This window comes from Hoplias malabaricus, chromosome 17 (assembly GCF_029633855.1).
Source record: "Hoplias malabaricus isolate fHopMal1 chromosome 17, fHopMal1.hap1, whole genome shotgun sequence".
Taxonomy (NCBI): Eukaryota; Metazoa; Chordata; class Actinopteri; order Characiformes; family Erythrinidae; genus Hoplias; species Hoplias malabaricus.
In genome coordinates this window covers 36,507,227-36,533,034 of record NC_089816.1, presented here as the reverse complement: position 1 = coordinate 36,533,034, position 25,808 = coordinate 36,507,227, and the positions used below count along the sequence as shown (strand labels likewise).

General features: G+C 49.8%; 1 protein-coding gene across 2 annotated transcripts in view; it reads left to right on the top strand.

Moving 5' to 3' along the window:
• The window catches only part of nup160 (nucleoporin 160), a 29,135-nt gene that overhangs the window by 2,788 nt on the left and 539 nt on the right, over positions 1–25,808 (top strand). The window contains exons 3-34 of one of the 2 annotated variants that reach the window (XM_066649656.1): positions 1,268–1,478; positions 2,567–2,771; positions 3,000–3,075; positions 3,420–3,534; positions 3,612–3,851; positions 5,664–5,761; positions 5,854–5,938; positions 6,492–6,560; positions 6,689–6,772; positions 7,164–7,334; positions 8,224–8,326; positions 8,807–8,972; positions 11,154–11,290; positions 11,466–11,626; positions 11,739–11,875; positions 12,108–12,178; positions 12,417–12,576; positions 12,895–12,964; positions 13,704–13,802; positions 14,048–14,167; positions 14,550–14,645; positions 14,867–14,961; positions 19,337–19,433; positions 20,891–20,996; positions 22,227–22,387; positions 23,216–23,276; positions 23,877–23,987; positions 24,301–24,424; positions 24,634–24,735; positions 24,908–25,049; positions 25,195–25,320; positions 25,449–25,544. In XM_066649656.1, coding sequence (XP_066505753.1) covers positions 1,268–1,478; positions 2,567–2,771; positions 3,000–3,075; positions 3,420–3,534; positions 3,612–3,851; positions 5,664–5,761; positions 5,854–5,938; positions 6,492–6,560; positions 6,689–6,772; positions 7,164–7,334; positions 8,224–8,326; positions 8,807–8,972; positions 11,154–11,290; positions 11,466–11,626; positions 11,739–11,875; positions 12,108–12,178; positions 12,417–12,576; positions 12,895–12,964; positions 13,704–13,802; positions 14,048–14,167; positions 14,550–14,645; positions 14,867–14,961; positions 19,337–19,433; positions 20,891–20,996; positions 22,227–22,387; positions 23,216–23,276; positions 23,877–23,987; positions 24,301–24,424; positions 24,634–24,735; positions 24,908–25,049; positions 25,195–25,320; positions 25,449–25,544 — 3,895 coding nt within the window. Of the gene's footprint in view, positions 1–1,267; positions 1,479–2,566; positions 2,772–2,999; positions 3,076–3,419; positions 3,535–3,611; positions 3,852–5,663; positions 5,762–5,853; positions 5,939–6,491; positions 6,561–6,688; positions 6,773–7,163; positions 7,335–8,223; positions 8,327–8,806; positions 8,973–11,153; positions 11,291–11,465; positions 11,627–11,738; positions 11,876–12,107; positions 12,179–12,416; positions 12,577–12,894; positions 12,965–13,703; positions 13,803–14,047; positions 14,168–14,549; positions 14,646–14,866; positions 14,962–19,336; positions 19,434–20,890; positions 20,997–22,226; positions 22,388–23,212; positions 23,277–23,876; positions 23,988–24,300; positions 24,425–24,633; positions 24,736–24,907; positions 25,050–25,194; positions 25,321–25,448; positions 25,545–25,808 lie in introns of both variants that reach the window. The other variant, XM_066649655.1, reaches the window with a different exon arrangement.

The window sequence follows — 25,808 nt, the reverse complement described above, 5'->3', positions numbered from 1 at the left end:
AGTACAGACTGCTACAGAACACTACAGACTACTACAGTCCAGTACAGACTGCTACAGTCCAGTACAGACCACTGCTGTCCCCTATAGTACACTACAGACCTCTACTGTTATTACAATCCAGTACAGACTGCTACAGTCCAGTACGGACTACTACAGTCCAGTACAGACCACTGCTGTCCCCTATAGTACACTACAGACCTCTACTGTTATTACAGCCGAGTACAGTCTGCTACAGACTGCTACAGTCCAGTACAGACCACTACAGTCCTCTATAGTACACTACAGACCTCTACTGTTATTACAATCCAGTACAGACTGCTACAGTCCAGTACAGACCGCTACAGTCCTCTATAGTACACTACAGACCTCTACTGATTATTACAGCCAAGTACAGTCTACTGCAGACTGCTACAGACCAGTACAGTTATCTATAGTACACTACAGACCTCTGCAGTCCACCGCAGGCTGTGACCACGGAGGTGAGGGTTAAACTATGTGGATTTCTCTAAATGTGTTTGTTATAAACATGATGTGTTCACTGTTTTACACTCGCGTACACACACACACACACACACACACACCTCAACCCAAAAACACAGCTGCGTTCTGCTTCCCCACCGCTCAGACTCTCCCCGAGAGTGCAGTTTCTGTCGCAGTGGACACACACTCGGAGCTGACCTCCTGAACTCGCAGCACCTGGGGCAGTGTGATTAGTTCCGTGTGCAATCGAGCGATCAAAGATGTGCAGCGGGGTCAGAGCGGAGGATGTGTTTGGTCGGTAATGCCCCGCGTCCAAAACTGTGCCCTGTTCACTGCTCTGTTCTGGGTTCTGCCGGTTTGTAGTGGAGTCTGAAAACAGCCACAATCCCACAATGCACTGCAATAGGTAGTGTACAAGCTATGTACTAACCCTAGCCAAGAGAGCATACCCATAATCCACTGCTCTGTTTGGTAAGAACCCACACGAGGTCGTGTCCTAAATCGTTTACTGACCTCAGTTCCCTGTGGGAGGCCTTTAACAGGAAGCAAGGGGAGCCCTTCACTGGGAACCGGGTTAAATACAGGTTTGAATTGAAGATTTTATTAGTGGTTTTCAAAGCTCTAAATGGTGTTGCTCCAACTATTATCTCTGAGCTTTTTGAGCCCATATCCCTTGCTCTCGACTGAAATCTGTGACTCCGTGTGGGGAAAACAAGCTGCTCTGTGACATTTATCCTCAGGCCTGATGAAAGGTGTGTGTGTGTGTGTGTGTGTGTGACATCCTCAGGTCTACGTCTGGAGACACAGTGGAGCTGGTGGAGCAGTCTCTGGACATTAACCTGCTGAATAATGCGATCAGGCTGAAGTTCCTGCACTGCTCTGTTCTGCCGGGAGGAGTTCACATCCACGAAACATTCCACAATGTCTTCATCCTCATTGTCACTAAACTCTCCGTGCACCGGCTGGTGCTCCCCCACCCCACCCGCATGTACCGCAGCGTGAGTAACCACAACACCTCGGCGCAGAACCATGTGTGTCACGGGGGAACCTCTGGTCGGACAGAGCTACCACAGACCGAGCCCGTCTGGACCCTGAGGAGCTCTGGGGACTCAGGCGAGGGAAACTCATACCAGGAGGACCAGGGTGAGGAGACATCTCACACCCTGTGGAACGTGGACAAACGCATCTGGAGTCGTCCGTCAACTCACCAGAAGTAGGACGAGAACTGGCTCGAACCCGGTTCACGTCACACCTCTGGTGAGTTGGAGGTCTCTGGAGTGCACAGGGTGAGAGGAATCCCCTCGCTTCAGGGCAAGGCTGCCTTGGTTCTCCCAGTTAGAGTTTCTCATCTACTGGTCTCTACTCTCTGTTGGTCTCTGGTTGGTTTTCCACTCCCAAATGTATCAATGTCGTCTCTAACCCCCGTCTCTAAGGGGAACAGTGGGCTTTGGAAACCTCAACAACGGCGGTGGTAACGTTAAGCGGTGTTTACTCATGGTGTATCGGCGTGTTGTTGTTGTTTGGGACTGAACACAGCTCCGTCATCAGTTCAGACAGATCAGTAGAGTTTGTTCCTTCCTTGTTGCAGCGTCCAGCTCTCGCTGGATTCTTTCGTCGGCCACCGATCCGAGGAGCGTTCGAACCTCTTCAAAAGACCACGGCGTCATTTTACGAGCTGCCGTCGTGAGTCGGATAAAAACAAACGTGATCTCTGCTGCAGCTGGAGATTTTACAGATGGAGAGTTGGTGCTGGTCGTCTGCGTTGCGTGGCGTAGAGTGACGACTCTCTCTGGACGATCAGCGCTCTGCAAGGTTTACACGCCACGGTTTAGTCCCTACTCGACTCGCTCTGAACCACGAGAGAACAGCCACTAAACAAGAACCCGCTTCCAGAACCAGGACCTGATTCACCTGGTGGAGGAGGAGTGAAGACACGTAGAGTCAGGATGATGCATTGGAAAGTGCTGCTAGGTTCTGAGTTCGAGGTCTGGGTCGGCTGGGTCTGTCGTAGCAGTGGTTTCCCCGTGACAACTGTGTGTGTTAGTTTGGATAAGTTATGTAAATGTGTGTGTGTGTGTGTGTGTAGGAGCTGGTGACGGAGCTGCAGATGCAGTCAGTGTTTACAGATGTGGGGAAGCTGAACATTCAGGATGAAGCTCACACCTTTCTTTTGCCCCAGAGTCCCACAGCGTCTGCCACCTGGATCAGCCCCAACGGCCACGCCCACTTCGCCCTCGCCCCGCCCACCGGGGGCATCACTGTGGTCACCTTACCACCCCAAGAGCAGGAGGGTAATAAACTCCAGCACTTTACAGCGCACTCTTTAGAGGTTTTAAACCACTTATTTTGCATGAAATGTGTTGTAGTTCACACAAAGTCCAGTAGGGGGCCCCTACACCCCATCCCTGGGATGTTAGGGGCTGCAGGGTTTGGTTTTTGGAACCAGTGCCTTGTGCATTCTTTATCATACGTGTTCATAGTGTGTGTGTGTGTGTGTGTGTGTGTGTGCGCGCACTCAGAGCCAGTCTCGGTGTTGGAGCTGAAGCAGAGTTCTGTGATGCAGAGGTTAGCCGGCTGGATGCCTTCTGCCATCAGGTGAGTAACACTGGTCAGAGATGATGGCGAGTGGAGATTAGTGATGTCCCGCTCTGATCCTCTGTTTCCTCTCTGTGGCAAACTCACACTCCCTCCTCCTCCTCCTGCTCCCTCTTTCTCCCCCTCCTCCTCCTGCTCCTCCTCCTCTTGCTCCCCTCTTTTCCCCTGCTCCTCCTACTCCTCCCCCTCCTTCTCCTCCTGCTCCTCATCTTCCTCCTTTTCTTACTCCCCCTCCTGCTCCTCTCCTCGGGACGTCTCTAGTAGAGATCATTAAGAGAGACAATCACTGAAGATGCTGATGACTACAGTGGACTGTGTGTGTCTCTCTCTCTCTCTCTGCGCAGGGGGGAGCAGAGCCCGTGTGATTTAGCCGTTAGCATGGCTGCGTGGCCGCTGGAGGACGACACCTTCGTTTTTGCTCTGTGTCACGACCACAAGCTCCGAGTTTGGTCCTTCAAGGTGAGTGAACAACACCAAAAACATGCAGTGTTCCGGGCCGCGTGGCCGTGTGGTCACGGCTGTGTTCTCTCTCTCAGGAGCAGCAGTGTGTGCTGGTGGCTGATCTGCTGGAGTACGTCCCCGTGGGTCGCTCTGAGATGCGGTGTTCTCCTGGATCCACACACCGGCTCCGCGTGTGCTTCTCGGGCTCCACGGGCCTGTGTGTGTCCGTTTATCTCGCCGTCCCCAACCGTGGGCAGTTCTGTGTCCTGCAGCTGGTGGCCAGCGATAACGGGCGCTACAGCCTGGAGCACATCTCCACGCTCTTCAGCACTCAGGTAACACACGCCGTTACGCTCCACACTCTTCAGCACACAGGTAACACACGCCGTTACGCTCCACACTCTTCAGCACACAGGTAACACACACACCGTTACTCTCCACACTCTTCAGCACTCAGGTAACACACGCCGTTACACTCCACACTCTTCAGCACACAGGTAACACACGCCGTTACACTCCACACTCTTCAGCACACAGGTAACACACGCCGTTACACTCCACGCTCTTCAGCACACAGGTAACACACGCCGTTACGCTCCACACTCTTCAGCACTCAGGTAACACACGCCGTTACACTCCACACTCTTCAGCACTCAGGTAACACACGCCGTTACACTCCACACTCTTCAGCACACAGGTAACACACGCCGTTACACTCCACACTCTTCAGCACACAGGTAACACACGCCGTTACGCTCCACACTCTTCAGCACACAGGTAACACACGCCGTTACACTCCACACTCTTCAGCACACAGGTAACACACGCCGTTACGCTCCACACTCTTCAGCACTCAGGTAACACACGCCGTTACGCTCCACACTCTTCAGCACACAGGTAACACACGCCGTTACGCTCCACACTCTTCAGCACACAGGTAACACACGCCGTTACACTCCACACTCTTCAGCACACAGGTAACACACGCCGTTACACTCCACACTCTTCAGCACACAGGTAACACACGCCGTTACACTCCACGCTCTTCAGCACACAGGTAACACACGCCGTTACACTCCACGCTCTTCAGCACACAGGTAACACACGCGCCGTTACACTCCACGCTCTTCAGCACACAGGTAACACACGCGCCGTTACACTCCACGCTCTTCAGCACACAGGTAACACACGCCGTTACACTCCACACTCTTCAGCACACAGGTAACACACGCCGTTACACTCCACACTCTTCAGCACACAGGTAACACACGCGCCGTTACACTCCACACTCTTCAGCACACAGGTAACACACGCCGTTACACTCCACGCTCTTCAGCACACAGGTAACACACGCCGTTACACTCCACGCTCTTCAGCACACAGGTAACACACGCCGTTACACTCCACGCTCTTCAGCACACAGGTAACACACGCCGTTACACTCCACGCTCTTCAGCACACAGGTAACACACGCCGTTACACTCCACGCTCTTCAGCACACAGGTAAGACACGCCGTTACACTCCACGCTCTTCAGCACACAGGTAACACACGCCGTTTCACTCTCACTCCACACACTCAGAGCTTTATACACAAGGTTTTACATTAAAATCGTGAACGTTACATTTAACACTTTATCACTGATGTCCACTCGGAGTGATTCAGTTTCTACTGTGAATCTGATGTCAGTTCTAAAGAGTGGACCCCTTGTACCAACTCTAGAACCAGGATTAAGCCTAGTCTAGGTCTGTGGGTCCCACTTAATGGAAAACCTTGGATTAAAGCAACACTTGGTAAGAGGGTTTGTACCAATACACTTTGGTGTCTTTGTTCCTGGGCTCCCCCTAGAGTGCTGGAGTGTAATTCACTTTTCCAGCACTGTCCTGAAATCAGTGGGGGTTTCTTACCCTTCTCCTGAGGTTCAACAGTGCAGTTTCTGCAGAACTGAGCCCAGAATAGCAGCGACAGCGGCTCTGTTCTCCCAGTTACAGCTCAGTGGAGCGTCACAGTGATTCTGAAGTTGTTATTTAAGGTATCTTTAATACTGCTTAGTGTTGCTTTAAAACCCATAAAGATTAGTTTTTGAGCTGGACCCGATCCTTAAAGTTTCAGTGCGTACATCTGACCTCTGACCTGTGTTTGGTGCAGGAGACGCTGGTGGACTTTGCTCTGACCTCCACCGACATCTGGGGCCTGTGGGTGGATGACGACAATCAGACGGTGGTGAAGCACATCAACTTTGAGCAGTGAGTGCTGAGGCTCTGTGGCACAGTACGGTGAGGGGTGTTTGTTTGGAGCTAGTGACATTGTGTGTGTGTGTGTGTGTGTGTGTGTGCAGTAACACAGCAGGTATGTGGAACCAGGTGTTTGTTCAGCCGCCCCCAGAAGAAGAAGTCCACATCGGGCCGGATCAGGACCCCAGGGTAAGAGCTCAGTGTTCAGAAGAGGGGAGAGGGTGGTGTGTGACCCCTGAGAGGGACGAGGGGCGTTTGATTTGAATATGATTTAAAATGTCTTTATTTATATCTAATTCTGAATCAACATTTGGAATATTCTCTGCTTTTTTATGATAACTTCCCGACTCTGACTCCTCCATCTGTAACTGGTCTAAACCCACACTCACACGGACTTTTGTCCCCAAGAACAGAACAAACCCATCACAGTCTTCTGCAGCTTTTTCCTGATGGAGCTCAGAACCAACGCAGCGCCCAATAAACTCTTCACTTTTCACACGGCTTCATTTTGTGTAAAAAGATAAAAAGCCCCCCGCCCCCAGACTCAGCCCCGGGGGGTGGGGTTTGATAAGTAGAAAAATAACTCCACCCTTTCGGCTCAGAGCTGTGCACAGATCAGTGTTAGTGTCTGCTCCTGTTCTTATTGTTATGGCTGGTGTTGATTGTTAGCGTTAGCAGCAGATCAGAGAGAGGAATGAGGCTGATACTGAAGCGTTACTTTAACCCCCCACTCTTCCCTCAGGAGACCTACCTGGACGTGCTCTTCTCTCCCCTGCACTTCTCCGCTGAAGCCATTGTGAAGGCTCTGCAGGTATCTCCCTTTGTCTCGTCTCCTTCCCCGTCTCCTCTCTTGCTCTCGTCTCTTCCCCATCTACTCTCCTGATTCCCATCCCCTCCCCGTCTCCCGTCTCCTGTATTAACGCTGGTCTCTTTGAGCAGATTTATAAACGTGGGACGGAGCGCTTGGTGGACGTGCCCTGGGACGCTCTGAAGAAGGAGGTCACTCTGGCGGTGGAGAACGAGGTGGGGACCTGTGGAGGCTTATGTTACAAACTGCTTTTCTGGACAAATAATGTAAATTTAAACAGAAAGAAACTTATTTTAAAATGTTGACACTAAGAAGGTTGATTGCTTTTTGAAAAATATTTGACTTTGTTGCCAGCAACAGGTTTCTGTTCGTTCTTGTCATTTCTCTCTCTCTCTCTCTTTCTGTCTGTCTGTCTCTCTCTTGCTTTCCCGCTCTCTCTCTGTCTCTCTCTCTCTCTCTCTCTCTCTCTCTCTCACTTTCCCGTTCTCTTTCTCTCTCTCTCTCACTCACTCTCATTCTCTCTCTCTCTCTCTCTCTCTCTCTCTCTCTCTCTCTCTCTGTGTATCTCTCTCTCTCTCTCTCTACATCTCTCTCTCTACTCTGCAGCTGCAGAGCAGTGTGACGGAGTTTGAGTTTTCTCAGGAGGATTACCGGATGCTGCAGGTGGAGTTCTGGAGTAAGTTCTACGCCTGCTGTCTGCAGTATCAGGAGGCTCTGTCCACGCCCCTCGCGCTGCACTACAACCAGGCCACGGCTATGGTCTGCCTGCTCAAAAAGGTATTGAAGGCACCACAAGGTGGCCAAATCTAACCATAACCCTAACCAAATCTGGTCCTGCTCCTGGAACCGGGTTCTTTTTTAGTCGCTGTTCTATTACGTTTCCCACCGAGCCGAGTCAGTACTGAATGTGAGGTTTAACCCCTGCAGAGCTCTGATTGGCCAGAGACCTGTCAATCACCAGGAAACACAGCAGCGTTCACATTAGTTTTTATCCGACTCTCAGCAGCAGCTCGTAACATTCCCCCGAGGGGTTTCTGAAGAGGGGCAGACGCTCCTTGGGGCGGTGGCTGAGGAAAATCTCCAGCGAAAGACGAACGTGAGACGAGGAAAACTGCTCTGTGAGGAACTGGGGGCGGAGCCGTGTTTAGTCCAAACAACAACAACAACAACAACACGCCACACAACGAGTAAACAGCACCTGACTTTACCTCCGCCGTGTTGTGGCTTTCAAAGCCCACGGTGTTTTGTGTCGTCACCGGCTCCATTTCGTGGAGGAGCTGTGCCAGTGGAAAAGAGACCAGTTAAAAGCCAGCGGAGCCAAGACAATCCCATACAGTGGAAAAGCACCATAAGCTTGGACTGCCCTCATACACAACTTGATAATGTGCAGTTATTTGTCATTCCGCATTTAACCTGTCTTTGGTAGTGACCACACACACACACACACACACAGTAGTGCACTAGGGGCTGTGAACACACACCCACAGTGAGGGTTCGGCTCGTGGGTTCCTTTTCTGGAACTGGGTTTAGATTAAATTAAAAAGGATTAACACTGTGTTTTTAACGTTGGGAGAATGGTAGCTCAGTTTAACTCTTGTTCTGAACGTTTGGGAAGCGGCGGGGGCTCAGAGTGAGGGATGGTGGTCATGGTCTGTGTGTGTTGCAGGGATCCGTGTCGTTTCTGCTGCCGAGCTTCGCTGTGGATCACCTGTACCTGACCGCTGACGAGTACCTGTTCTCCGAGGAGGAAACACCTGTGGCTGAAGGAGGTAACTCTGCACTCTGTGTGAGGGTCGTTATGGTCATCATTCTTGTTGCAAAAGCTTCTGACACTGAGGTGATGTCTAAATCAGAGTCGTTCTAAATCCTGATGTGTTCTGTGGTCACGGAGGATGTGTTTAGTCTGAACACACACACACCTGCTGTGTCTCTCTGAGCCTGTTCACACCTGGCATCAGCAGGAGGTTAATATTCGTTATAGTTCTGGATTTTACTGAACTGTCCCCTCCCGTGCTCCGTTCTTCTTCCGGACCTTTCCCCCGACTGAGAGCAGTGTGTTATACGCGCTCAGACACACACAGGGACACACCGAAGGCTTCAGTCGACAGCGGATGTGAGTTCTGAAGTGGTCAGTGCTGGTACGGTCCAGACACGAGAGGTCAGGACTGAGGCGGGAGAACTGTGGTCTGGTTTCACAGATGCAGAATAACAGTCGCTCCTTTGTGTGTGTGTGTGTGTGTGTGTGTTAGACCCTGATCTGAGCAGCGATATCCTGCAGTTGGTGCAGTGTTTGCGGATGCTGAGTGACTGTGTCCAGGGGGAGATGGCATGTGAGATGGAGAGGGCTCTGGAGCTGCTGCTGTCTCCGGAGAGAGCTGCAGAACAGGTGCTGGAGAACCTTCTCGCCAACGACCGGTCAGTCTCTCTCTCACACACACACGCGCCTTAAGTCCATGTACACAAGAAAGTAGTTCTTGTGGTGGTGGGTGTGTCCTGCTTGTTGTTGTTGTGGTGGTGTGTGTGTCTTTGTTGTTGTTGTGGTCGGTGTGTCTAGTTTGGTGTGGTGGTGGCGGTGCGTGTGTCTAGTTTGGTGTGGTGGTGGCGGTGCGTGTGTCTAGTTTGGTGTGGTGGTGGCGGTGCGTGTGTCTAGTTTGTTGTGGTGGTGGCGGTGCGTGTGTCTAGTTTGTTGTTGTGGTGGCGGTGCGTGTGTCTAGTTTGTTGTTGTGGTGGCGGTGCGTGTGTCTAGTTTGTTGTTGTGGTGGCGGTGCGTGTGTCTAGTTTGTTGTTGTGGTGGCGGTGCGTGTGTCTAGTTTGTTGTGGTGGTGGCGGTGCGTGTGTCTAGTTTGTTGTGGTGGTGGCGGTGCGTGTGTCTAGTTTGTTGTTGTGGTGGCGGTGCGTGTGTCTAGTTTGTTGTTGTGGTGGTGGCGGTGCGTGTGTCTAGTTTGTTGTTGTGGTGGTGGCGGTGCGTGTGTCTAGTTTGTTGTTGTGGTGGTGGCGGTGCGTGTGTCTAGTTTGTTGTTGTGGTGGTGGCGGTGCGTGTGTCTAGTTTGTTGTTGTGGTGGTGGCGGTGCGTGTGTCTAGTTTGTTGTTGTGGTGGTGGCGGTGCGTGTGTCTAGTTTGTTGTTGTGGTGGTGGCGGTGCGTGTGTCTAGTTTGTTGTTGTGGTGGTGGCGGTGCGTGTGTCTAGTTTGTTGTTGTGGTGGCGGTGCGTGTGTCTAGTTTGTTGTGGTGGTGGCGGTGCGTGTGTCTAGTTTGTTGTGGTGGTGGCGGTGCGTGTGTCTAGTTTGTTGTTGTGGTGGCGGTGCGTGTGTCTAGTTTGTTGTGGTGGTGGCGGTGCGTGTGTCTAGTTTGTTGTTGTGGTGGTGGCGGTGCGTGTGTCTAGTTTGTTGTTGTGGTGGTGGCGGTGCGTGTGTCTAGTTTGTTGTTGTGGTGGTGGCGGTGCGTGTGTCTAGTTTGTTGTTGTGGTGGTGGCGGTGCGTGTGTCTAGTTTGTTGTTGTGGTGGTGGCGGTGCGTGTGTCTAGTTTGTTGTTGTGGTGGTGGCGGTGCGTGTGTCTAGTTTGTTGTTGTGGTGGTGGCGGTGCGTGTGTCTAGTTTGTTGTTGTGGTGGTGGCGGTGCGTGTGTCTAGTTTGTTGTTGTGGTGGTGGCGGTGCGTGTGTCTAGTTTGTTGTGGTGGTGGCGGTGCGTGTGTCTAGTTTGTTGTTGTGGTGGCGGTGCGTGTGTCTAGTTTGTTGTGGTGGTGGCGGTGCGTGTGTCTAGTTTGTTGTTGTGGTGGTGGCGGTGCGTGTGTCTAGTTTGTTGTTGTGGTGGTGGCGGTGCGTGTGTCTAGTTTGTTGTTGTGGTGGTGGCGGTGCGTGTGTCTAGTTTGTTGTTGTGGTGGTGGCGGTGCGTGTGTCTAGTTTGTTGTTGTGGTGGTGGCGGTGCGTGTGTCTAGTTTGTTGTTGTGGTGGTGGCGGTGCGTGTGTCTAGTTTGTTGTTGTGGTGGTGGCGGTGCGTGTGTCTAGTTTGTTGTTGTGGTGGTGGCGGTGCGTGTGTCTAGTTTGTTGTTGTGGTGGCGGTGCGTGTGTCTAGTTTGTTGTGGTGGTGGCGGTGCGTGTGTCTAGTTTGTTGTGGTGGTGGCGGTGCGTGTGTCTAGTTTGTTGTTGTGGTGGCGGTGCGTGTGTCTAGTTTGTTGTGGTGGTGGCGGTGCGTGTGTCTAGTTTGTTGTTGTGGTGGTGGCGGTGCGTGTGTCTAGTTTGTTGTTGTGGTGGTGGCGGTGCGTGTGTCTAGTTTGTTGTTGTGGTGGTGGCGGTGCGTGTGTCTAGTTTGTTGTTGTGGTGGTGGCGGTGCGTGTGTCTAGTTTGTTGTTGTGGTGGTGGCGGTGCGTGTGTCTAGTTTGTTGTTGTGGTGGTGGCGGTGCGTGTGTCTAGTTTGTTGTGGTGGTGGCGGTGCGTGTGTCTAGTTTGTTGTGGTGGTGGCGGTGCGTGTGTCTAGTTTGTTGTGGTGGTGGCGGTGCGTGTGTCTAGTTTGTTGTGGTGGTGGCGGTGCGTGTGTCTAGTTTGTTGTGGTGGTGGCGGTGCGTGTGTCTAGTTTGTCCGACGCTCTGCTGTGTGTTTCAGGGACAGCGTGATGGAGGACATTACCAATAAGCTGCAGGACGTGCGGAACCCTTTGGCGGCCATGAGCGCTCTGCTCCGAGAGCTGGACCTGGAGACGGATATGGAGACGGGACCCGAGGCCACAGCACCCCCTGCAGGTTAGACCTCCTACTGCTCGTTATCACGGTTTGGTACCGAGCTGCACGTGATATGACTGGATTAGAAGATTAGAGTTTAACGTGCAGTAATAGTCCTAGCAGCGCTTCTTTACATTCAGAACGTCAGATTAAACCTTTCACCACTCACTTTGTGTGTGTGTGTGTGTGTGTGTAGGCCAGTCTCTGAGTGTGCGTCTCAGTCTGTCTCAGCTGTACGGCAGCAGTGTGGCGGTGAGTGTGATCTGTCAGGCTGTGTCTCAGATGGCCATGACCCGTGCACTGATGTGCAGAGACCTGCTCATCCTTCAGCACCTCTACCTCCGTCTGGGAGACACAGTGAGTCTGACTTGGGTCCAGGGTGGGGAGTTGGGGGTCCCTGGTCTTGTCTGTGTGTAGGTGAGATCTTTTTCTGGTCTCGTCTCTGAGCGGTTTCTGTGGTGTGTTGTAGATTCTCCTGGCGGGAAGCGCTCAGTCTCTGCAGCTGCAGCAGGATCTGATTCCTCGCTGCTCTCTCCTCCTCTGCTGCTATTACCTGCTGAAACAGCTCAGCCACACCCTCGCCTCACCTGTCCCCCTCGATACACTGTGAGTACACACACACAGCTCAGCCACACCCTCGCCTCACCTGTCCCCCTCGATACACTGTGAGTACACACACACACACACACACAGCTCAGCCACACCCTCGCCTCACCTGTCCCCCTCGATACACTGAGTACACACACATATTCCACCAATATGAACATAACTCACATCATTCTTAATCTCACAGTAATCTCTCTCTCTCTCTCTCTCTCTCTCTCTCTCTCTCCTATAGAGATGCTAATCTGCAGCACTTGTCAGTGTTGGAGCTGTCAGATTCTGCTGCGCTGGCACCGAACAGATCAGGTCAGAACACACACAGAGAACCAGAACTCTCACACACACCACTAGATGTTTTTCATTGTAATGAATTTCTAATGTAAACACCCCTCCCCCCGTCTGTCTCTCTCTCTCTCTCTCTCTCACTCTCTCTCTCTCTCTGTCTCTCTCTCTCTCTGTCTCTCTCTCTCTCTCTGTTTCTCTCTTTCTCTCTGTCTGTCTGTCTCTCTGTTTTTCTCTCTCTCTCTCTCTGTCTGTCTCTCAGTGTTGAATCCTCAGACGGTGGTGGAGTTGTTTTATCAGAACGTGGGTCGGAAGGTCATTATTTCTCAGCTGTTTGGTCAAAGAGACGCTCAGGCGGCTCAGAGTCCGCTCCACTGGCCTCAGCTCATCTCCGGCATGGTCACTCTGCTGGGACAGCTACTGTATCCTCTATCTCTCTCTCTCTCTTACTCTCACTCTCACACACACGTCCAGAGAAGTTCCCAGGGGGCGTTTAATCCTCACAGAGACTACACTACCTTCATTAAAGGGATTAGAAGTTGCACTTTATTGTCCTCTTAACTCTGACAGCTGTAACAGATGTGTGTACGTCTTTAACCCCTTAATGCCTCGTGGTCTACAGAAGTATAGTCTTTATTTGTACAGCACTTTTCTCACACATGCAGCTCAATGCTTTCTGTAAAGTGTTGTACAGACAGATCCTGCTCCAGAATTATGTTCCTTTACACAGTCGTGTCCAGCTGGCCCAGCAACCCCAGCTTCCTGTTTCCAGAGTGCATGATGGGAAACTGCCAGTATACGCAGCTTCAGGTGAGGAGTGTGTGTGTGTGTGTGTGTGTGAGACAGCAGCGGGGTCTCACGCAGCTCAGTGCTCACTACATAGGCCATGAACATTTGCTTTGCTCCGCTCCTGCCACAAACCAGCAACATCACAGACAATGAATTCCCTCTCAGATGTTACATGGACACACGGACACACACACACACACACACACACACACTAGGGGCAGAAGTCATCCCTAGCGCCGGGGACCAGTTGTGTTCAGTGCCTTCACTCCACTGCCCACAGTTTTCCACAATGACCTTTCAGCCCTCTGCTCTAACCACTAGACCACGGCTGTCCACTGGTGTCCTGTGATTGGTCGAATGTCTGTGTTGATTGTGCTGGTGATTATCACATGATTGTGACCTTTTTAGACAATAGTAGTGTTTTTATTAATGGTGTTTGCTGTTCTGTGCCCGCGGTCACGGCACTGGAAGGTGTTGTGATGGCACCCGCAGACCTCTGCACTGTTTGATTGAAGAGGGCCCTGTTTCACCAGCAGTGCACAGGGAAAGGCCAAAACATTACAATCACCCCCTTGTTTCTACGCTGTTCATTTTCTCCGCTCCACTGCACTGACGTGGTGCTGGTGTGTGTCGCACTGGTCCGAGTGGATCAGACACAGCGGTGCTGCTGGAGTTAACATACCAAGGGGGTGGCTGTGCAGAGGTGGAGAAGAGGATGTAAACTGAGTGGTCTCATCAAATCGTGTGTGTGTGCCCACAGGAGTACGTGCGTCTGATTGGTCCATGGTGCCAGGCGAATGTGGGCTCCTGCCGGTTTGTCCTGGGGCAGTCGTACCTGGCCTGTGGTGAGGGACAGAAGGTAAGTCTCACCTGCTCAGGTGTTCAGTCGCGTCTGTGCTGTGGTCACTGTATTAACATCTGGACACTGACCTCACACCCCACACACAGCACTGTGCAGAAAATGAGATTTAAAAGCTGTCTTTCTGAGCAATAAATGTTTATTTACTCCAACAACCAACCAATATTTCCCTAATATCAGAACAAACCCAACCCCATTATTCTGTTTCTCTCTCTCTCTCTCTCTCTCTCTGGTTGGGTGTGAAGGCACTGCAGTGTTTCCAGGAGGCGGCTCCTGAGGTGGAGAAGGAGGAGTTTCTAATGAAACTGACGAGTTCAGAGGAGGAAGCGGGGACTACAAGCCCATGCCTCCTCTATTACAACAAGGTACAGCACACACACACACACACACACCCCTGAACTAAGACCCTGTGTGATCCAGGAGTCAATGCTGAGCCCTGCGAGACACTGAACACATCATCAGAGCTCCCCCACACCTCTCAGCGCTGAGACATAGCTGCTCAGCTGAAAGAGTGAGGCGCAGGGGAAGACAGTGACATGCTTTCATGCTTTGTGCCGTTTCATGCTCTGGGTCCTCTCCCAGCATCAGATCAGAGAGAAGGGGCAGCTGCTCCACTCTACAGACAGCCGTCAGCTTCGAGGTGTATCGTGTTTAACCTGTGTGTGTGTGTGTGTGTGTGTGTGAGAGAGGTAGTCTGAACGGTCACTGTTCGGAGCTTTACACATGACTTCACCTTGCTCTGCCCAGGTCCTGCGCCTCCTGGAGGACGTTGGTTTGCCGGAGCTGGTCATTCACCTGGCGACTCTGGCCATCTCCGAGGCTGTGAATGACGAGAGGAGTCAGGTAGGAGACGTGTACGAGACGTCAGCGAGGTCAGAGTAATCCTGACCGGACCTGGCAGCGTGTGTCTGGTGTGGTCAGCTTCAGATATCTTTCTTAAATCTGTCCGACTCAAACTTGGATTAGACTTTAACTTGAGAATTTTACACTGAATGGTATTGATCCATCCTTCTGTAAAGCAAATGGTAAAGGTCTTATATGAACCTGTGTGTGTGTGTCTGCAGGCCGCTCTGTGGACGCGAATTTTTAAACATCATCTGGACCTCGGACACAACAGAGAGGCTTACGAAGCCCTGACCCAGAACCCAGACCCCAGCAGGTAAACGGTGACTGGTAACTATATCACACTGTGTGTAACTATATCGCGCTGTGTGTTACTATATCACACTGTAACTATATTGCACTGTGTGTAACTATTATCACACTGTAACTATCACGCTGTGTGTAACTATATCACACTGTAACTATATTGCACTGTGTGTAACTATATCGCACTCTGTGTAACTATTATCACACTGTAACTATCACGCTGTGTGTAACTATATCACACTGTAACTATATTGCACTGTGTGTAACTATATCGCACTCTGTGTAACTATTATCACACTGTAACTATCACGCTGTGTGTAACTATATCACACTGTAACTATATTGCACTGTGTGTAACTATATCGCACTCTGTGTAACTATTATCACACTGTAACTATCACGCTGTGTGTAACTATATCACACTGTAACTATATTGCACTGTGTGTAACTATATCGCACTCTGTGTAACTATATTGCACTGTGTGTAACTATATCACACTGTAACTATATCGCACTCTATGTAACTATATCACACTGTAACTATATTGCGCTGTGTGTAACTATATCGCACTGTAACTATCACGCTCTGTGTAACTATATCACACTGTAACTATATCGCACTCTATGTAACTATATCACACTAACTATATCGCGCTGTGTGTAACTATCACACTGTAACTATATCACGCTGTGGAACTATATCACACTGTAACTATATCACGCTGTGGAACTATATCACACTGTAACTATATCACACTGTGTGTAACTATATCACACTAACTATATTACGCTGTGTGTAACTATATCACACTGTAACTATATCGCGCTGTGTGTAACTATATCACACTGTAACTATCGCGCTGTGTGTAACTATATCACACTATCGCGCTGTGTGTAACTATATCACACTGTAACTATCGCGCTGTGTGTAACTATATCACACTAACTATCGCGCTGTGTGTAACTATATCACACTGTAACTATATCACACTAACTATATGACACTGTGTAACTATATCACACTGTAACTATATCACGCTGTGTGTAACTATATCACACTGTAACTATCGCGCTGTGTAACTATATCGCGCTGTGTGTAACTATATCGCGCTGTAACTATATCACACTAACTATATGACACTGTGTAACTATATCACACTGTAACTATATCACGCTGTGTGTAACTATATCACACTGTAACTATCGCGCTGTGTAACTATATCGCGCTGTGTGTAATTATATCACACTAACTATCGCGCTGTGTGTAACTGTCACACTGTAACTATATTGCGCTGTGTAACTATATCGCGCTGTGTGTAACTATATCACACTGTAACTATATCGCGCTGTGTGTAACTATATCACACTGTAACTATATCGTGCTGTGTGTAACTATATCACACTAACTATATCGCGCTGTGTGTAACTATATCACACTGTAACTATATCGCGCTGTGTGTAACTATCACACTGTGACTATATCGCGCTGTGTGTAACATCACACTGTAACTATATCACACTGTGTGCAACTATATCACACTGTAACTATATCGCACTCTGTGTAACTATATCACACTAACTATATCGCGCTGTGTAACTATATCACACTAACTATATCGTGCTGTGTGTAACTATATCACACTGTATATTGCGCTGTGTGTAACTATATCACACTGTAACTATATCGGGCTGTGTGTAACTATATCGCGCTGTGTGTAACTATATTGCGCTGTGTAACTATATCACACTAACTATCGCGCTGTGTGTAACTATATCACACTGTGACTATAACGCGCTGTAAGTATATCACATTGTGTGTAACTATATCGCGCTGTGTGTAACTATATCACACTGTAACTATCGCGCTGTGTGTAACTATATCACACTGTAACTATCGCGCTGTGTGTAACTATATCACACTGTAACTATCGCGCTGTGTGTAACTATATCGCACTGTAACTATCGCGCTGTGTGTAACTATATCGCGCTGTAACTATCGCGCTGTGTAACTATATCACACTGACTATATTGCGCTGTAACTATATCGCGCTGTGTGTAACTATATTGCGCTGTGTAACTATATCACACTAACTATCGCGCTGTGTGTAACTATATCACACTGTAACTATATTGCGCTGTGTAACTATATCACACTAACTATCGCGCTGTGTGTAACTATATCACACTGTGACTATAACGCGCTGTAAGTATATCACATTGTGTGTAACTATATCGCGCTGTGTGTAACTATATCACACTGTAACTATCGCGCTGTGTGTAACTATATCGCGCTGTAACTATCGCGCTGTGTGTAACTATATCGCACTGTAACTATCGCGCTGTGTGTAACTATATCGCGCTGTAACTATCGCGCTGTGTAACTATATCACACTGACTATATTGCGCTGTAACTATATCGCGCTGTGTGTAACTATATTGCGCTGTGTAACTATATCACACTAACTATCGCGCTGTGTGTAACTATATCACACTGTAACTATATTGCGCTGTGTAACTATATCACACTAACTATCGCGCTGTGTGTAACTATATCACACTGTGACTATAACGCGCTGTAAGTATATCACATTGTGTGTAACTATATCGCGCTGTGTGTAACTATATCACACTGTAACTATCGCGCTGTGTGTAACTATATCACACTGACTATATCGCGCTGTGTGTAACTATATCACACTGACTATATCGCGCTGTGTGTAACTATATCGCACTGTGTGTAACTATATCGCGCTGTGTGTAACTATATCGTGCTGTGTGTAACTATATCGCGCTGTGTGTAACTATATCGTGCTGTGTGTAACTATATCGCGCTGTGTGTAACTATATCGCACTGTAACTATCGCGCTGTGTGTAACTATATCGCGCTGTAACTATCGCGCTGTGTGTAACTATATTGCGCTGTAACTATATCGCGCTGTGTGTAACTATATCACACTGTAACTATCGCGCTGTGTGTAACTATATCACACTGACTATATCGCGCTGTGTGTAACTATATCACGCTGTGTGTAACTATATCGTGCTGTGTGTAACTATATCGTGCTGTGTGTAACTATCACACTGACTATATCGCGCTGTGTGTAACTATATCGCGCTGTGTGTAACTATATCGTGCTGTGTGTAACTATATCACACTGACTATATCGCGCTGTGTGTAACTATATCACGCTGTGTGTAACTATATCGTGCTGTGTGTAACTATATCGTGCTGTGTGTAACTATCACACTGACTATATCGCGCTGTGTGTAACTATATCGCGCTGTGTGTAACTATATCGTGCTGTGTGTAACTATATCACACTGTGTGTAACTATATCACACTATTGTGCTGTGTGTAACTATATCACACTGACTATATCGCACTGTGTGTAACTATATCGCGCTGTGTGTAACTATCGCGCTGTGTGTAACTATCGCGCTGTGTGTAACTATATTGCGCTGTAACTATATCGCGCTGTGTGTAACTATATCACACTGTAACTATCGCGCTGTGTGTAACTATATCACACTGACTATATCGCGCTGTGTGTAACTATATCACGCTGTGTGTAACTATATCGTGCTGTGTGTAACTATATCGTGCTGTGTGTAACTATCACACTGACTATATCGCGCTGTGTGTAACTATATCGCGCTGTGTGTAACTATATCGTGCTGTGTGTAACTATATCACACTGACTATATCGCGCTGTGTGTAACTATATCACGCTGTGTGTAACTATATCGTGCTGTGTGTAACTATATCGTGCTGTGTGTAACTATCACACTGACTATATCGCGCTGTGTGTAACTATATCGCGCTGTGTGTAACTATATCGTGCTGTGTGTAACTATATCACACTGTGTGTAACTATATCACACTATTGTGCTGTGTGTAACTATATCACACTGACTATATCGCACTGTGTGTAACTATATCGCGCTGTGTGTAACTATCGCGCTGTGTGTAACTATATCGCGCTGTGTGTAACTATCGCGCTGTGTGTAACTATATCACACTAACTATCGCACTGTGTGTAACTATATCGCACTGTGTGTAACTATATCACACTGTAACTATATTGTGCTGTGTGTAACTGTCACACTGTAACTATATTGTGCTGTGTGTAACTATATCACACTAACTATCGCACTGTGTGTAACTATATCGCGCTTTGTGTAACTATATCACACTGTAACTATATTGTGCTGTGTGTAACTATATCGTGCTGTGTGTAACTATATCACACTATCACGCTTTGTGTAACTATATCACACTGTAACTATATCACGCTATGTGTAACTTGAGAGCAGTTTTATAAATGCCAGTTAAGTTAAGGACGAAATACATGTGTCTATGTATTGAGGTGTGTGTGTGTGTGTAGGCAGTTGGACTGCTTACGGCAGCTGGTGGTGGTTCTGTGTGAACGAGCTCAGCTTCAGGATTTGGTTCAGTTTCCCTACGTCAACCTGCACGAAGAGGTAAGATTTACAGCACTTTCCCTCTGGGATCAAAGTATTTCTGAATCTGAATTTAAACACACACACAGGTTTTAAATTGGATAGCTGTGTTTGTGTTTCTGAATAACACCACAGTGCAGGTTTTGTGAAGTGTGTGTGGTCAGTGCTGAGTGTGGTCTGTGCTGTTGTAGGTGGTCAGTGCTGAGTGTGTGTGGTCAGTGCTGAGTGTGGTCTGTGTTGTAGGTGGTCAGTGCCGAGTGTGTGTGTGTGTGTGTGGTCAGTGCTGGGTGTGGTCTGTGTTGTAGGTGGTCAGTGCTGAGTGTGGTCTGTGCTGTTGTAGGTGGTCAGTGCTGAGTGTGTGTGTATGTGTGGCCAGTGCTGAGTGTGGTCTGTGCTGTTGTAGGTTGTCAGTGTGTGTGTGAGGTCAGGGCTGAATGTGGTCTGTGCTGTTGTAGGTGGTCAGTGCTGAGTGTGTGTGTGTGTGTGTGTGGTCTGTGCTGAGTGTGGTCTGTGCTGTTGTAGGTGGTCAGTGCTGAGTGTGTGTGGTCAGTGCTGAGTGTGGTCAGTGCTGTGTGTGTGGTCTGTGCTGTTGTAGATGGTCAGTGCTGTGTGTGTGTGTGTGTGGTCTGTGCAGTAGTAGGTTGTCAGTGTGTGTGGTCTGTGCTGTTGTAGGTGGTCAGTGCTGAGTGTGTGTGTGTATGTGTGGCCAGTGCTGAGTGTGGTCTGTGCTGTTGTAGGTTGTCAGTGTGTGTGTGAGGTCAGGGCTGAATGTGGTCTGTGCTGTTGTAGGTGGTCAGTGCTGAGTGTGTGTGTGTGGTCTGTGCTGAGTGTGGTCTGTGCTGAGTGTGGTCTGTGCTGTTGTAGGTGGTCAGTGCTGAGTGTGTGTGGTCAGTGCTGAGTGTGGTCAGTGCTGTGTGTGTGGTCTGTGCTGTTGTAGATGGTCAGTGCTGTGTGTGTGTGTGGTCTGTGCAGTTGTAGGTTGTCAGTGTGTGTGTGTGGTCTGTGCTGTTGTAGGTTGTCAGTGTGTGTGTGTGTGTGTGTGTGGTCTGTGCTGTTGTAGGTGGTCAGTGTGTGTGTGTGTGTGTGTGTGTGTGGTCTGTGCTGTTGTAGGTGGTCATTGCTGAGTGTGGTCTGTGCTGTTGTAGGTGGTCAGTGCTGTGTGTGTGTGTGTATGTGTGGCCAGTGCTGAGTGTGGTCTGTGCAGTTGTAGGTTGTCTGTGTGTGTGTGAGGTCAGTGCTGTGTGTGTGTGTGAGGTCAGTGCTGAGTGTGGTCTGTGTTGTTGTGTGTGGTCAGTGCTGAGTGTGGTCTGTGTTGTTGTAGGTGGTCAGTGCTGTGTGTGTGGTCAGATCTGAGTGTGGTCTGTGTTGTTGTGTGTGGTCAGTGCTGAGTGTGGTCTGTGTTGTTGTAGGTGGTCAGTGCTGTGTGAGTGGTCAGATCTGAGTGTGGTCAGTGCTGAGTGTGGTCTGTGCTGTTGTAGGTGGTCAGCATCATCGAGTCTCGCGCCCGGGCAGTGGATCTAATGACACACAACTACTACGAGCTGCTCTACGCCTTCCACATCAACCGCCACAACTACAGGAAAGGTAGGAGTCCGGGGCACTGACGGGGCAGGAGTGTTGACAGGGCAGGGGCTGGAGCACTGACGGTGCCGGTGCTGCCCGGGGGAGGGTGCAGGGGGCGCTGAGGTCTGATTGGCTGAGGGGTCTGTGGTGGTGCGCTCAGTGCATCACTCCGTTAGTGACAGTACACCACAGGAACCTTTACATTTATCCTTACACTTAATGTTCTTCTTACCACTACACACTTAACCATGGTTCTACAAGGGCTCTTTATTAAAGGAAATGGTTCTGTGGAGAACCCTGAGCCCTTGAAGAACCTTTTGCGAGAAAGGGTTGTGTGTCGTGAAGGGGTTCCGCAGACTGATGGAGAAGGTGCTGTAGATGGTTCTCTGCACAGAACCTTTTAGAGAAGTGTTCTATACGGCACCAAAAAGGTTCCTCTGCTGTAACAAGTTTGACATCGTACCAACAGGGGAACTGGTTTAGTGCCGAACAGAACCCTTCTCTAATGTGGTCCTGAACACAGCCAATGAGCAACGAGGGTTCAGACACTAACACTGAACTGTGTGTGTCTCTGTCTCCCCCCTTTCTCTCTCTTCTCCCTCTCTCTCTCTTTCTCTCTGTCCCTCTCTCTCTCTTCTCCCTTTCTCTCTCTTTCTGTCTCCCTCTCCCTCTCTCTCTCTCTTTCTCTTTCTCTCTCTCTCTCTCTCTGTCCCTCTCTCTCTCTCTCTCTGTCCCTCTCTCTCTCTCTATCTCTCTCATTCTCTTTCTCTCTCTCTGTCCCTCTCTCTCTCTCTCTGTCCCTCTCTCTCTCTCTATCTCTCTCATTCTCTTTCTCTCTCTCTGTCCCTCTCTCTCTCTCTATCTCTCTCATTCTCTTTCTCTCTCTCTGTCCCTCTCTCTGTCCCTCTCTCTCTCTCTATCTCTCTCATTCTCCCTCTCTCTCTCTTTCTCTCTGTCCCTCTCTCTCTCTTCTCCCTTTCTCTCTCTTTCTGTCTCCCTCTCCCTCTCTCTCTCTCTTTCTCTTTCTCTCTCTCTCTCTCTCTCTCTCTCTGTCCCTCTCTCTCTCTCTCTCTCTCTCTCTCTCTCTGTCCCTCTCTCTCTCTCTCTCTCTCTCTGTCCCTCTCTCTCTCTCTCTCTCTCTCTGTCCCTCTCTCTCTCTCTCTCTCTGTCTCTCTCTCTCTCTCTATCTCTCTCTCCCGTCTCTCTCCCTCTCTCTCTCTCCCCTTCTGTATCTCTCTCTCTCTCTCATAGCGGGGACGGTGATGTTTGAGTACGGGATGCGTCTGGGTCGCGAGGTTCGGACTCTGCAGGGTTTACAGAAGCAGGTGAACTGTTTCCTCGCCGCTCTGAACTGCCTCCGCCTCATTCGGCCTGAATACGCCTGGATCATCCAGCCCTCGTCCGGACCTGCCGTGAGCATCGCTCCCTTCTCTCAGATTCACACCGGCTTCAGCACAGCCCTCACCCTGGGGCTGTCCACACTCCCCGGGGCCACACCGGCTCTCCCAGATTCTGGGTCTAAACTTAAGTCCATTCATCTCTGTACGGGCTTCGAACAAGGGCTGCGTTCACACAGCGAGGAAAAGTGGTCCCACTCCGACGTGTTTCATCAGACGTGACACAGATGTGTGGTGTGTCTCTGTGTGAATCTCACTGAATCCCTTTTTAAATCAGATTCGGGCCACTTTCGTACGCGGCGTTGAGGTCCGAACCATATCCGATCTGTGGCAGAATTCATGTGACTCCACGTCACTCCGGCGCTGAGAATGAGCTCAGACCACGGTGCAGAGCTTTTCCTTTGATTCGAGGCGTGGGACGTGGAGACGATCGAAGCTCTTTCTTATTGGGAAAGTCTTTAATCCAGTTTCAGTCGGGAGCTTTGTATGAAGTGTTTTATATAAAAACATAAAGAATATAAAGGAGAAGGGCCTTCTGTGTGTGGCTCAGTTCAGGAGCGTGATCTGTTCACACTGGGGTCAGATAGAGCTCACATTATAGACACGGTGTGAACGGCAGAACAAAAGAATCAGATTTTTACCTGCTGTGTGAACGCAGCCCTGGTGTCGAGGCCGGGTCGCACCGCTCTGTGACCCGTTTATGGATTTATTTTTATTTACTACATGGGCCTTTGCTGATGCTGTAATGTTTAGGATGTGTTTCCAGATTCTTCTCAGACTGTAAAATCCAGACATGGTCCAGAGCTGACGGTGTGTGCAGTAACTCTGTTCTGTGTTCAGCAGTCGGATCGGCCCGGAGCGTCTCCCAAGCGGACTCACGAGGGGGAGCTGGCCGCAGCCCCAGGTAAATCTTTCACAGTGATTTAATCTGTTTAAAATCTGTGTACAAGCCCTGCGCTGATCTGCAGGAGATACTGGGTTCCATGCTAAACATGAACAGAACCCCGCAGTGGTTCCTCTTGTCATCAGGAGGGTTCTGGTTGGATCCGCTCAGTGTCCGAGGATGGGATTCATAAGCCTATTTCACGTATGAACTCTGAAGATATTCAGGTCTGGAGATTTCAGACTTTTCTGTTGTCGGACGCGATCTCGCAGCAGGAACATTTCCACGTGTATTAGTCGTGAGGCGTTTCCTGCAAGAAATACTCTGGGACATGAGTGGCTCTGTTCACACACGTTCACTCAGACTTTACCCCGTGTTTCTAAAGTCTAAACTTACAGACGTTCACACACGGCTCCTCCAGGTTAAACCGTGTTACCGTGTGTGGGTGGAAGACCAGTCCACAGGGTGCTCCAGAACACAGTGCTGTGGGAGGGGGCCATCCCACAGAGAACGAGGGCGAGAGCCTCAGACACTGGGGCATCTCCAGAGACCGTGCTGTGATTTGTAAACCTGTGATTACACTTTTAACATCTTTTTATTCATTAATGTGTGTGTCTACAGTGAGCCGACAGATAGAGATTTTGGAGCTGAAGGATCTGGAGAAAGAGTACATCCTCTCTCGCTGCCGCCTCACTCTCGCACAACAGCACCCTCCATCAGCTGCTATAGCAGGTACACACACACACACACACACACACACGCTCTCAGCGCTCAGGACACCCACAGAGCAGGTGTGATGTGGTGGTGGATCATTCTCAGCGCTGCAGTGACACTGACGTGGTGGTGGTGTGTTAGTGTGTGTTGTGCTGGTGTAGAGTGGATCAGACACAGCAGTGCTGCTGGAGTTTTTAAACCCCTCAGTGTCTGGACTGAGAACAGTCCACCAACCAAAAACATCCAGCCGACAGCGTCCTGTGGGTGTTGTTCACGAGCACAGAGCTAGTTCACCATAGCAACACAGGCTCTAATTGTGTGTGATCCTCAGGCAGTGCCTCGGCGGCAGAGATGGTGTCCCTGCTGGTCCAGGCTGGACTCTTTGACACGGCGCTGTCTCTGTGTCAGACGTTTAACCTGCCCCTGACCCCGGTCTTCGAGGGACTGACGTATAAGTAAGTGTAACTGTGCTGGAGTGGGGCTGGTTTAGTCTCGTCACAATCTCCCCCTCACCCTCACATCCTCACTCTATCACTCTCACCCTCACCTCACCCCTAGCCCCCTCATCCTCTCACCTCGCCTTCTCATCTGTCCCTCAAAATGTGTTTATTCACCATTGAAGTGTATGTCTCTCTCTCTCTCTCTCTCATTGTGTGTGTTTCAGGTGTATAAAGCTCCAGTTCGGAGGAGAGCAGAGTCAGAATGAGGCGTGGAACTGGTTGGCAGCCAATCAGCTCCCGAGCCTCGTCACCACTAAAGAGTGCAGGTGTGTGTGAGGGTGTGTGGTGTGGTGGGTGTAGATGTGTGTGAGTATTATGTTTAGTGTTGGAGTTGTCACCCGCGTGTGTGTGTTTAACGCTGCTGGTTGTGTGTGTGTGTTTAACGCTGCTGGTTGTGTGTGTTTAACGCTGCTGGGTGTGTGCCGTTCTCCTCCGCAGCGCAACAGACGAGGCCTGGCGGCTCCTGGCTTCGTATCTGGAGAAGCACCCAACCCAAAACGCTCAGCACCACCGCTGCGTCATCAACAGGCTGCTGTCTCACGGAGTGCCCGTCCCTGATTGGCTGCTTAATGCGTATAAGGTAAACACCACCAGAGATCCACGTCCACACGGCGTTAACTCCCTGTCCTCAGTTCAGCACTAAACTTAAAACGTCGTGTAAAACATTAACACTGACAAAGCTGGAGAGGTCAGGGCTGTGATGAGAGGGTTTGGTTTCTGTGCAGGAAGTGGACGCTGCGGCTCTTCTGCGTTTGTATCTGAACTATGATCAGCTGGAGTCGGCGGCGGAGCTGGTTGTGGAGTACGTGGACGCTCTGCTGGGGAAGGGACACCAGTATTTCGGGATAGAGGTGAGCAGCTCTGTTCTTCAGATCCTGGAACGCTGTAGTGTTTCACACGGCCTCGTTTCCCCTGGGGGCGCTGTGCAGAATGGAAATATAAACTGACTGTGGCCTGGTTTTGTGTGTGTGTGTGTTAGATGCCGCTGTCTGCCACGGCTCCTCTCGTCTGGCTGCCGTACACCTCCATCGACCAGCTGCTGCGGAGTCTGCGGGAGGGACAGGCCAGTGCCAAGGTCAGAGAGCGCCGCTGCTCCTCAACTTTCTTTACATTGTTCTTTAAACCCGGGGGGGACATATTCATATTGGACAGACTTGACTTTATCGGGATAAATCGAGGAATACTGCACTCCGCCCGTTGTCTGTAGTGACCCCGGGGACAGAGACACAGATCGCCACCCCGCGTCCGCCTCAGAGGCTGTTTACCTGCCCATCCCCCTCCCGGTCTCACTCAATTCACTCTGATTACAGAACAGCTCCCGACACCGACCTCCGTTTTT